The 13,397-nt window shown below is 39.2% G+C and overlaps 1 protein-coding gene across 1 annotated transcript in view; it reads right to left on the bottom strand.

Moving 5' to 3' along the window:
• Positions 1-5,782: 5,782 nt before the first annotated feature.
• Positions 5,783-13,397, bottom strand: part of col13a1 (collagen, type XIII, alpha 1) — a 170,831-nt gene continuing 163,216 nt past the window's right edge. Inside the window, exons 36-38 of the mRNA XM_074676290.1 lie at positions 10,180-10,266; positions 6,027-6,065; positions 5,783-5,900 (exon numbers count right to left, since the gene is read on the bottom strand). Of these exons, the coding sequence (XP_074532391.1) occupies positions 5,898-5,900; positions 6,027-6,065; positions 10,180-10,266 (129 nt within the window). The 3' untranslated portion in view covers positions 5,783-5,897. The remainder of the gene's footprint in view (positions 5,901-6,026; positions 6,066-10,179; positions 10,267-13,397) is intronic.

Raw genomic sequence — 13,397 nt, 5'->3', positions numbered from 1 at the left:
AGCAGGTAACACTTTTAAAGAATATTAAGAGATGCTTTCTGCAATGACTGACAGGATTCTTTCCAGGGTCATTACTTCTTCCATGACTTCATCTTCAGGTTCAGGACTATCACTTTTTCTGTTTTTGCATAATCAGACGTAGGGTATTCAGTTTTTTCCTTAAAGATGCTAAGGAGGATCTGTAGCCCCTTGCCACCTTGTGGCCCGGAGTCTCACACACACTAGCTGTGTCTGAAATCACTCCCTATTCACTATAAAGTGCACTATATAGTGATACAGTGCACTTAATAGTTAATAGGTAATTTTGTAGTGCTATCCAAAATCTGAGTGAGCATGGTCATTCACTATACAGTCCACTCAATGTATCCCACAATGCATTTTGAAAAGTAGTGCAATAGAGATGCTCACTACATGTTCAAATTAAAGAAATGGCTGATAACATGATTACTGATGACATGAAACACTAAAAACTGTCAGAGAAATAAACTTAGCTCCCTGTTTAACTTTGAGACGAGCCGTCTCAACACAGGTGTTAGCCGCTGAACCGGCAATCGCGGCTGATGCATTCACAGGACCTTGTAATTCTCAGACACAGCAAAAGTTCTGTGCAAATATATGGTTTATTTATTTAAAAAATAATGTGTAATAAATGTTTCTATTACATTTGGCTGTTGTGGAAAATAAGCTTAGTATAATATTAGGTATCACTGAAATAAATACCGTTTTGCAGTGTTTGAGAAAAATAACAACTGTACATCCCCAGCTGTCCATGAGCAATGCGAGAGTAATTACATCACTGTCAGCGGCTGGCGAGTGAGAGAGTAGTGTCCGAAATGTTGTTTAAATGTAGCTGATTGAGTGGACTATATAGTCCAATACATCTAATTCAGTCATTCATATTGTGAGTAGTGAGTAGGGAATGAGTGAATGATTTCGGATACAACCACTGTCGTAAATGACTTTTAGCGAGGCGTGTGTTTGTTCTGGAATTATATGGAAATCAGATCGAAACAAATTTTCTTTGTTAAAGACAACTTTTTACTGGATACAGCGTGCCGAGGTAAGGTATTTATCAGTGCAGTTACGTAGCGCTACAGTTTGAAACGTGACATCAAGGTAACGTTATAGCAGCCGACTGTACGTAGAGCTTTAGGCAGCCCGGTGCTACGACGTATCTGTAGGCTAATGTGACAACAAGTAAACACTGTCAGTTTGTATGTAGTTTTGTAGCTGTCTATATTTTTCTTCTGCTCTTATGTCCTTTTTCTGTCTGACAGTTAGGCTCCAGTGTCCACCATTAATCAGAAAATGAATCACAGAAATCGTTTTCAGCAGAGAAAAACACAGATTTCTCTTCTCTCTACTAAACTTCATCAGTCGGCATGGTGTTGTCATAGAGACCTAGACATGCTGCCTCCCCGATCAGGAAGCTAAGACGTTGCATTTTAGAATAACCTGTAACCTGAAGTATTGGTGCTGAGGTCATTTATTTTTCAAAGGGATTCCTCTTCAGGTCAGGGGTCAGGGTCATCACCTTTTCTTTTTTTTTATGTTATTTATTTATTTATTTATTTTGTCAGGTCTGGGGTTATCGATTTTTTTTATTCACCCCCAAATAGGTTCCTCACCAATTTTGGGAGATTTTTGGATTCACCTTTGTGGGGCTTCTGACACAGACAGAAAGTCCCTCTGATAATTAGAGACTGAGCAAAGAGATGGCCAAGTTATCAGTTTAAGCAAGTGCATCTTCATGAGAAATCTCATCTTAACACACTTTTTAATGGTTTATACGACTGTTTTTGTATGTATTAATACAGTTATGAATTAAGAATGTCTATTCCCTTTTGTCTTTCCTCAGCTTGACTGGTAACAGGGTTAAGGTTTGGGTCGGGGATGGGGATAGGAAAACTCTAACCCTAGGGTTATTTCATTCCTAAATAAAAGCTACTTGTATTATGTCATTGTTGGGATTTTATTTGCTACAAATATTGAGAAGTGACAGTATAACGGTGGGACATCCCTATATATCAACAAGAAATGACTGTTTTATTTAGATAACATGATTTAACTTAGAGATTTAGAACAAAAGATTCAGAAGTAAGCCTGAGAAAACACTACCTACCATTTGTCAGCTCATCACTGAAGATTAAATAACACTGATTTTGAGAGTGAAAAAAGAAAAAAAAAACTTTGGAAACGTTTGTTTAATAATGATTGTCACCTTCAGCACAACCAGAATCTGAACATTTCAGAACATATCTGTACATAAGTATTTATGATCAGTACGACAGCAAAATGAAGGCCAGCTAGTGTCTACAAGGCGTGAGTTAATGTGAGGTACTGTGCAGCAACAGGACACACTGCGGGGCTTTGTTGTTGCCATGCTTCCATCAAAGGGAAGTCAGGGCAACACAAATCCAGACAGAGCAAAACACAGACAAAGCTTAGTCAAAGAGCAGCAGCAGATAACGGACCCAAGCTCCACCCCAACCGGTCGGTCCGTTTCTTCAACACTGAGGCACTTGGTACAGTTAATGAGGTTAGCTTAATTAGCTCAATGCTTCATTTATATTAAAAAAAAAAAAAAAGTTCTCCACTGTCTGAGCAGGTTACAGTTCTCTTCTTAGATGGACGACAGGATCACAGCAGCATGCCTTTATGGTGAGCAGCAATATTTCCATACGACAAAATGAGCGGTAATCCGTGCCAGAGATCAGACGACAGACAAACACACAGTCTACAAACACTACAGGTAACACTCTGAGCCTGACAGACGTTTAGCCAAAGGGGTGGGGCTGTCTGTGAAATAAGGCAGTATTTACAATGAACTGAGACAAGAGGCTACGACAAACAAGAAGTTAAAGCTGTTGCTTTCCTGCTATATGGTTTTCAGGGTCTTTCTAGCCTGAACTTTAGAGCTTTAAAGGATTGAGAGATCTTAGCTGATACTCTTCTCTGAGGCACAGTGTTGTTATGTCAGGAATAAGTGACTCTCCTTGTGATTAGTTCAGAAATTAAGGTGGAGAGCTTACAGAAAGCATTAAACAGACATTTTAAGGTCTTTTTTTCCTCCTTATTCTGGGTTTATCTTCTGGGATTCCTTCTCAGGGGGGCATAACAAACATGCCATGATTGTTTCAGTAATGTTAAAGAGCAGTACTAGTTGATTTATAATTATTTTTCTTTTTGATATTCCTGAAATCTTTGATAAGGAAGCAAAAAATCATGTTGCTCTGAGAAACAGCTTCAGCCTGGATACAAAATCAAATTCAAGTTTAAAATGAGCTTTATTGACATTAAGTTAAAACATCTAAAAATCTAAAATCTGAAAACATACGGTATGCTGGAGATTCTTGCTGGATACTGTAAAAGCCAAAATACACCAGATGCAGCCCCAGAACAGTGACATGTCAGTTTACTAACAGCAGATTAATACCGACAGGAAGACGTGCACGGAAACCACCTAAAAACACCCAATGACTTTCCAAATAATAAAAAAAAACACGTCAAAACTAGAATATATTTAGTGTTACTGTCAGCAAACTGACATGATGAGAGGAGCAGAGTCAGCAGGTTTAAGAGCCTGACATGAATGAAAAGATGCAGTTCTGAAAACTCCTCAGTAAAGAAAGTGGCTATATGCTGTCTTGGAAGTCGCTAAATGACATCATTACTTAATTTTCATAAATGGCCATTTGTATAAATGCACTTTCTTTGGTCAATTCTTGCTTTGAAAAAAAAAAGAAAATACACCCATCCCACTTCTTTGCTGTACGAGCAATGAGGACTTGTCTGCCTGTGAGTGTTTTGGAACAGGGGAGGGGCCTATGACAGCACCTGATGCTTGCTAAGAAAAGTAAGATCTTTATGCGGTTTCAGATCAGAGTCTCCAAACTCCAGAAAAAAAAAGCCTGGAGGGGTCGACAAAGCCGCTAAGTTGGCATCACTGAGGAGAGGCTATGAACTGTTTAGAGTTTGGGTTAGGGGGTCTCCATTATGTCACTCGTCTGTTACTAAAACAAAGTTTTTTTTATCTCTTTTTTCATTATCTTTGCATTTGGAGTGGGTCATTACTTTGTATGGCTCATTTGTTTTCCTTGGACACCAAACTTTTTGTTTCTTCAGTGATATTTTTATTATTTTTTCTCCTGTGTTTGTCTGGGGATCCAATATGTGCCATGGCCGCATTGTTTAGATGTGAAATCAGCTGTTAGCAGCAATGCTAATTGGTGCAAGGCCTGATGTTTCCCCACAAGGTAAGGAGAAGGAGATGAGGACGGCATGCTGGTTCTCAGGTGTGAGCTAAGAAGTGACGACATGGACCTGTCTTTCCATCCATCTTTATTGTGAACATAAGATCTATCTCCACTAAGATGGACGAGCTACCCGTGCTAACCCAGCTACAGAGGGAATACCAGAAGGCAGAGTAGCATCATGCTATTCACAGACATGGCTAACAGAGCTAACACCTTTGGAAGAGCTTCACCTGCTGTGAGTAGACAGGATACAGGAGAGATGGATTCCTCTGATTCATGACTCTAGCTCATGTACTTAATTTCTTCTAAACTGCTGAGTTAGAACCCTTACCCTGGTCAGTGTAGGAGAACACTTTTGTACCAGGCTGTAAACATGTTAATTTCTGCTGTTAAAATGGCTTTCTTTTGACTCAGTGTGTATTTGGTCTTCACTATTTCTTGGACACTGACTGACGAAGTGCAGATTTTAGCACGTCCTCATTGTCTCTGCTTGGGAGAAGGTTGTCACTGGGGAGGGAATCAAAGAACCTCCTTGGTCTCGTGACTCAAGCTGTCTAGTAGCTCTGTAACACGGCAAACTGAACACACACAGCCAGGGTGGGTTTACAGATGAGAGAGCACGCGGTCAACAGATGATAGAGCGGAGTCAGAACGGAGATGCATCTGGTGTATTCCTGGCGTAAGAATTGAAAGTATCTCTAAATGCAGAGCTGATGGATCTCCTACAAACCAAGCCAATAAAGAGAAATCAGATCCGTTGATTTCAGTCAGTTTTGGAAACGGGCTCTGTAACCTTTAAATAGGCTGAAAAGAGCTGTCCTTTGGCTTCCTTTGCTGTCTCCGGTAGAGTGAAATGTAGTTCCACTATCCTGTGAAGTTAACTTAAAGCAAGTTTCGGATACAACTTCCAATGTCCTTTTTTATACATCACAGCCATGCGTGTCTCATAAAGTGGAAGTGTCAGTCTCAACCACCTAAGATTATGTGTATCCCTAAGTTTCAGAGTTTTACTGTGTGTAGCTGTAAGATTAGAAATAAACAGGTCTATATCTTTACCAGAAGGTTAAATCTACATATCAGTGCTGGAAATAACAAAATGGTTTGCTTCATGTATTCCCTGGCCTCTGAATTTATATACAAATGAATTTAATCTTTGGTAGACTGTAGGGATCCCTGTAGAGTCACACTGCCCTTATTTCTTATTTCTTTTTTACCCCACAAGCAAAGCACAAGAGTTTATTTACAACACTTTATCTTATAGAGAAGAGTTCAACTAAGATGTCCCAAATGATAACACAAATGTTTCCAGCTCCACCACTCAGTGCAGCATGGTCTATTACAAGAGAACACATCAACGTAATACAATAAGTTAATACGCATCATCCACTTCACATTATGCACAAATATCATGCATATGTAGCCACATTATAACTTTTACTTATAGGATCATATTAAAATAATGCATAGATATAAAAATCCAATACATAGACACTATCATACGTATTCAAATAAAAATAAACAATCTGTACAAAATCTTTGCTGGATGTTTTTAAGACTTTTCATTTTTTTTCCACATATAACAAGTGAAGTAAAAAAATAAATATTCTATGTACAATCACACAAGCCATTCCAAAGTTATCGTCACTGCAAGGAGAAAGCACAAAAACATATTAGATGTTAATTCAAACAGAATTCACAGTGAGGTTAGCATTCAGCATGTGAGCTGCTAACGCTGATAAGCGTCAAAACACAACACCATGTCAGACTTACTTTATTCCAACATCCCGGTACAGGTAAGCCGTCGTCTCCCTGCGCAAAGTGAAACAGGATGAAAAAAAACAGTGAATACAGAGGAGGTGCACAGGTTTATCATGCTTTACACATCGTGCAGGTCACAAACAGTTTCAGTTCATCCTCACTGAGAGTCAAAGTGATCAGAGTCTAGCTCTAAAGGTTTCTGGAAGTAAAAGTCTTCTACTGCATATGTTTACATTTAGGTAGAAGAATCAACATTAATGTTTGGGGATATTTCACAGGGTTTGGGAAAATGGTCCACCATCAGAGGCATGCAGGATGCTGAAAACACCGATGAGGCAAACAGTCTTAAATCTTGGTACAAAATTCAACCCTAGTTCTCTTTTTTTTTGAAGGTTGAAAATAAAAGGGTCAAATATTTACAGTGTTAACCAAAGTGGGTCCACAGTTTCCACTGTGCTGTTTTATTCTATCATTCTGCACATATTAGTTGAAATTCCTTTTAAATACAACTGTCATGGACAGTTTTTATCAACCTTAATAAATAATGACAGAAATAAAATGTGGTTTTCAAATTTTCCAGTATGGAGAAAAATATGTGGACCTGTGAAAGAATTTGCAGTAGTTACAGTTTATTTACTTCCAGAAGCAATAGATTCAGATTCTTGTCATGTGCCATAACTACTTCAGCAGCAGCAGCAGCAGCAACAACAACAACAACAACAACAACAACAACAACAACAACAGCAACAACAACAACAGTGGTCATTAGCTCCAGTGAGGCATCCCCTCTGTATTCAGGGATTTGCTTTATTTTCTGGCGCTGTGGTTCTTCTGGAGGTTACCTTTTGATCGTACATCATGGCACATCAGCGCTCCTCTGTGGCACACAGGGGGATAGCACTGACACTTGTGTTTCATAGGAAAGGCAGATTGGTAGAAAAGAGCCTGTGTCCATTCACGCTTTTTTTCTGTATGTAATCTAAAAAACCCCAATGTTTTCAGAGATTAAAGCTCAACTTGTGCCACATGTGTGCTTATTCATGTCCTGTCTCCATCTTCAACCAATCAAAATCAAAAAGGTCAAAAAATCTACTCTGTCAACAAGAGAACTAGAGGCTTGTATCAGGAGACATTTTCCAGAGGGACTGCTAATACCACAGCATGATTTCTATCAACTATTTTTATGGGGTTTTAATTGTTTTGACTGCAACATGAACCAAAACATACAGAGCATGAACAGAAGGGGGAAGCTAAATCTAGCGGGACAACTTTGGTACCTGAGCAACAGAGTAACTGTTACAGAGTGACCATTACAGATTAACTGTTACAGAGCGACTGTTAAAGAGCGACTGTTAAAGAGCGACTGTTAAAGGGCGACTGTTGCATAGCGACTTAACAGAGGGACTGTTACAGAGACTGTTAAAGAGCAAACCATTACAGAACAACTGTTACAAAGTGACAGTTGAAAAGTGACCGTTACAGAGCAACTATTACAGAGTGACTGTTAAAAAGCGACTATTATGGAGCGACTGTTGAAGAGCGACTGTTAAAGAACCACTCATTACAGAGCGACCGTTACAGAGGGACTGTTACAGAGTGACTGTTACAGAGTGACTATTACAGAGCGACTGTTACAGAGTGACCATTACAGGTTGACTTTTACAGAGCGACTGTTAAAAAGGTGACTCATTACAGAACAACTGTTAAAAGCGACTGTTACAGAGCGACTGTTAAAGAGTGACTGTTAAAGAGTGACCCATTACAGAACAACTGTTACAGAGGGACTGTTAAAGAGCGACTGTTACACAGTGACCCTTACAGATTGACTTTTACAGAGCGACTGCTAAAGAGTGTGTGTTACAGAGCGACTGTTACAGAGGGACTGTTAAATAGCCACTCATTACAGAGCGACTGTTACAGAGTGACTGTTAAAGAGCAACCGTTGCATAGCGACTATTACAGAGGGACCGTTACAAAAGGACCAGTGTTTTGGAGTCCAGAGTGACTGTGCAAACTTAGGACCTTCAGCTGAACATGTCAGTGATTGCAAGCTGACGGTCACCAACTAACAGGGTCCCATTTTACTCTGAAACACCAGAGCCGACTGTGGCTGTGTTACTAAACGTGTTTATATATCAGCCTCAGCTAAACAGGTTTGACTGGAAGATTAACTGATGAAACTCTGATGAAAACGTTGGTTTAGAGCCAGGGACCAAACATTGAGGATTCAATATGGAGAGTAAATAATAAAAGGGAAGTTTAAATTATGATTAACAGAAACAGATTTTGTGTTCATAGTCAAACTATGATAAGTTATTATCAAAATATTAACTATTCTGATTAATAGTACAAGAATATAAAGTCATTTTTATTCTAGACCATAGACTGTAAAAAAATGGATGTCATCTCTCTTGGCTCTAAGTGAGGTCGCCACAAAAACTACCCCCCCCCCCCCCCCCCCCCCCCGGTGGGTGAATGCAGTACTGGTCAAAAACTCTGTCTCCCTAGTCATTCCAGATGTTCTGTGGTCAAACTTCAAAAAATAAATATACCTGGTAGAAATGTTTCTAACATGTGTATGCTGTGGTATTATGAAGATATTACTGGGCTGGGTTGAGTTCAACTCCTCTTTTGTCTTAAAAGTTTCATTTTCATTAGTTATTAGAGGTTTAAATCAGGGTTTTAAGTCATGTTTGATGATGACTGACAGCTGCCGTTCCTGGGCATTTTTCTTGGCATTAGTAAAACATGTCGCAAAGGAGAGCCAAGAGGTGATTAGACCTTCAAAAGAAATAAAAAACCTTAATTTTCCACCTGGCTTCACTCCAACTCTCTGCTGCGCAGACTATCGCTGCACAAACGGCGGCATTTACCGTTCTTCAAAGTGATGTCTTTCCAGTAACAATTGAGATTTTGTTGGTGAACCCAACAGATAGAGGACAGTGGAAGCAAAAACAAGAAAAACATAGCATGCTGAATAGATGCTGTTCGTGCTTGTACCAGGAGTATCTGGTTCCTACTGACTTTCAGGCTATGAACTACTCTGATTCCTTAAAGGTATACCAAATAGTTCCCCATGCAGGAGATAGAGACTCTAGCATTATTAGTGGCGTTACAGTAAAATGTGAGGTTATCTATAATCTGCATTGAGTGATGTTTGAGTGATAAAAGGTAGAGGCAGAGCTCTTGCAGACACCTTGATGAGACTCTGATGGCAGGTCAGATGGTAAAGTTCTGCCCTTTCATTAACTATAGACATAAATTTCATTTTTCATACATGCATGCACTGCTTTATGATTTGCTCTGTTTGAGTTTTGTGAATCCAAGTGTTAGAAATAGCCTAATGCATGCTGGGAAAATTAAAGGAACGAAAGACCACCATACCACAGGACAAGGGGCATCCAGCCCATCCAGGCCTGGCAAGCCTGGTTCACCTTTCTCCCCTTTAAAGCCTCGGAAACCCTGTTTGTGAAATCAGCTGTTTTAAAAAACAGTTCTGCAGCTGTGTGTAGCCGCCGAGAGCTTGTCCTCCCCAGCTCGATAGCCAGAGAATCCTCACCTGTGGGTTCAGGTGTACCATACATGCAGGTAACCTGGAGCTGACAGGAACGAGGCTCGCTGAGATGAGTTCTCAAAGGTGTGCGACACTGTCAAATGTTGACTTCACTTTGGAGTGAAGGAGGCCTCCATGATGGCTTCAATAAGGGTGACGTTTTACATCTTTAAATATCTAAGAGTGATGAGGTTGGATGCAGGTCTAAACTTGGAACAGGTATTGGAGGTTTGGTGCTGAGCAGAATTTGGGTCTAAGTTTTTGAACCAAGCAGGATTGTAAGTGCTTTGCAGTCTTGTAGCTTCATGAAGATGTCAGACAATCAAGACGAAACACTTTGTTTTCTTTTGAAACTCATTTTCAGCTCATGCCTGGTTCCTGTCTGCTTGATTCCTGTAAAAAAGAGGTTCCTAAGGCAGAGTTGTGGTCCATGGTCCTTTTATGCAATTTGTCTGACAGGCTGCTGTGGACACTTGGACCAAACTCCTCCTTAAGTTGATTAGAACCACGTATGACCAGAGGCAAAAGGAAGCTAGCTATCTTTAATCCGACGTGTCTGAGACAGCGCTCCTTCCCTTTGCCTCTGGGTTACACACTGTACTACTGACATACCAACGGACAGGGGGCATCTAATCCAGGTGCTCCTTGGTCTCCCTTATCCCCTTTGGCCCCCCTGTTGCCTTTCTTGCCCCTCTCTCCCTGCAAACAACAGCGTATTAAAAAAGACAAACTTTAGTCCTCCTTATTAAGCCACACAAAGAGCAAATGTTTGTTTGTTGTAGCTCATCAGTAAGACTTTACACAAAAGTAGTCAAGACCGTTTAAGCAATATTTGTGTCATATACGCCTACTCGTGTTTGGTTTGCCTTCTTCAAAAATACTAATGATTTTATAAAGTATATCCAGTGGGAAGAGGAGGTGAGAAGAGGGGGTTAGGGAGGGATTAGAGCCAGTGCTGCTGGTGAACAGAGTTCGTTTAAAGGTCTTACAGACCACTCCTGTAAGCTACTGATCAGCTAAAGAGTCCTCTCAAAAGAGTCTGTGATAATCAAGCGGCAACCTTCAGATGTGTGAAATGAAGCTGATGCTGAACTGCTGAAAACTGAAATTCACTGAGCATATGAAGAACGTAACAGAATGGCTCCAGACGTAACAGAAAACCAACACATCAAATTAAAAAAAGACGATCTAAACAGCATTGATAAAACTATTTATAGCCCTGTTTAAAACATTACTCTAGTTATCCCAGATTGGTGATAATCAGCTTATTCAAATATTCTTAGAGTCAAACTGAGTAGTTATTTAGTTATTGTACCTAAATTAAAAACTGTATTTAAGGATATTTGAAGCTCCCCCTACTGGCAGGCTGCAGTAAAGGTCTTTAGATCACCTGTTTTATGTTATCGGATGGACCTAACTTTAAGATGGGTAAATCTTTAAAACTCAAATACTGGTCAAATGAAGCCTCTCTGCAGACGGCTACAGGATGCTCAACTGGGAAATCAGCCATGCCCTTATATGGACAAAACTTAGTAAGAAAATAACAAGTTAAAAAAAAAACAAGAACAAATCAAATAATTATATATATATATATATATATATATATATATATATATATATATATATATATATATATATATATATATATATATATATATATATATATAAAAACATGGCAGTTCAGTATATGCTCAAAGAGCAATGAGGTACCTCCCCCAAAAGAAAAAAAATGCTACTGTTAAGCTGTTTTAAAGAGATTGTGCTTATACGTTACCATGTAAGACGAAATATGGGTAGAGAATAGATGTTTAGGAATCAAATTAATCCTTTGGAAAAGTCTGACAATGTCACAATATACAGTAAATTTAGATGCAGGAGACCCTATTTTAATTTTTTTTTTTTTTGCTGTTACGCAGAAAACGCAAAGACAATTAAAAGTTGTTGGTTTTCCATTAAGTTATCCAGATAAATAATGTTCTGCCCCTGCCTTGTTTTTATGGTGCAATTAGTTCTTTGGTAAATATTTGGCAGTTGTACATGCGTTCTTCAACCTACACTGGCTGCGTGTTCAGTCCGACAAGCTGTATGACTGACAGACAGCTGGAGTCACAGACCGAGGAGTTCTTGATAAGTCTCTCCTCATTCATGTTGGGCTGTAAAACCTCAAACCTGTTGACCCCTGGTCTGGCTGCGCTCACAATGTCTGTTTGTCATTGTAGTCAAGCTAAAAATGAACTGATTTTGACATGGTCTGTTTTATCTTGAAAGTCACTGCAGTTTCTGGTCACGACTTCCTGTCCAGCTTAATCTTCTCTACACTGAATTTATGTGTCACAGCTCCACGTCTGTCAAAAATAGGATGGCTGCGTATTACCTGCAACATGACGGACCAGCCACACAGACACATCACAACAGAACAGATCCAGTGTGAGCTGACACATTGACTTGAATAGAAACCTATCTGATCTGAGCTGTGACGGAATGGAGACGCACTGCAGACGCATCTGGTGTATTTCAGCCATATTGCCTCCACTAAAAACCCAATTTTGCACTTCCAAACAAGCTTCATATTTGTAGACCTGAGGTTGCCACTTGTTATCCTTTCTTTCTTTCTTTCTTTCTTTCTTTCTTTCTTTCTTTCTTTCTTTCTTTCTTCTTAGTACTCTGATCAGAAACATCTTTTACACAGAAATATTTTAGTCGACCTAAACTTTTGAAAAATGGCCTCCAGAGTGGATTTTTTCTAAATCACTGCTGCGTTGCCATGTAAACAGGAAGCAAGAGTTTTTGGGTTAAACACTGACGTCACCCTCCACTTTGCACCTGCCCATATTGCTACAATCTTCGCAGTCTACCATGTTGTACTTGTGCTGCTCAATCTGCTGACTGTGTTTCAACAAAATGTGCATCTGTTGCTCCACTTTTGCTTGTTAGCTGTATGCATTAGCATATGCAAATACACCATACGATTGGCTTAACACTTCGGGAAAAGAGAGTTAAAGTGCCAACTGCAGGCCTGGCATGCTTACTACAATGTTTTCAGTCCCTCAGTGTTTCCATGTAAATGCAAATTTTTTACCACGTTTTTTTTGTGTTTTGGGGTTAAACATCTACGTGTTAACGGGGCTTCAAATTAATCTCTGCTGTTTAGGGGGAATAATAAAATGAATATTTAAATTAAGAAAATAACATGGGAAGAAAGACTTATAGGGACTTCAAATCCAGTTTAATAAAGCGTCATTTTTCAGCCTGGCTGTAAACAGTGGACTTTTTTTTCCCCTTAAATGTTGGTTACAAGAAAAAAAATCAGTCAAAGCATCTCTAAAATGTTTTCCCTTTTTTGAACCAGGAACTTTGTACATATATAACGTCTATGCTTTAATCTGGTGGTGGTTGTGTTGCATTGTGGGAAGGAAAAGGGGAAAGGAGTAAAATCTTTGATCTGTTGAGCACACTTTCTGAGTTTCCAGCACTGGGCCAAGACTTAAGGGTGCACTGATTTGGGCCAATGCTGATTTTTATTGTTTATTTTTTATAACTGACTGCATATACATTCAATGTTCTAATCACATTTTATTTAACATCTTTGAACAATACCTGTGAAATAATAAAATCTTTATGTTTTGACTTAAACAACCAATAAAGTTACTGAGTTTTAGGTCTGAGAACAAAAAGCAACAATGGCTGGCTGTCAGACCTTCCTGGAGGTACAGTGGGGAAAATAAGTTTTGAACGCGTCAACTTTTTTCTTTTCACATTTATTTCTAAAGCTGCAATTCAAACTAAATTTCTACCAGACATTGGTATTAACTCAAACAATCCACACATGA

The sequence above is a fragment of the Halichoeres trimaculatus genome, unplaced genomic scaffold (assembly GCF_033239565.1).
Source record: "Halichoeres trimaculatus isolate MK-OKI-2021-1 unplaced genomic scaffold, fHalTri1.1 fHalTri1_scaffold_8, whole genome shotgun sequence".
Taxonomy (NCBI): domain Eukaryota; kingdom Metazoa; phylum Chordata; class Actinopteri; order Labriformes; family Labridae; genus Halichoeres; species Halichoeres trimaculatus.
Note: the sequence above shows the minus strand (reverse complement) of the source record. Positions and strands in the feature narration are given on the sequence as shown.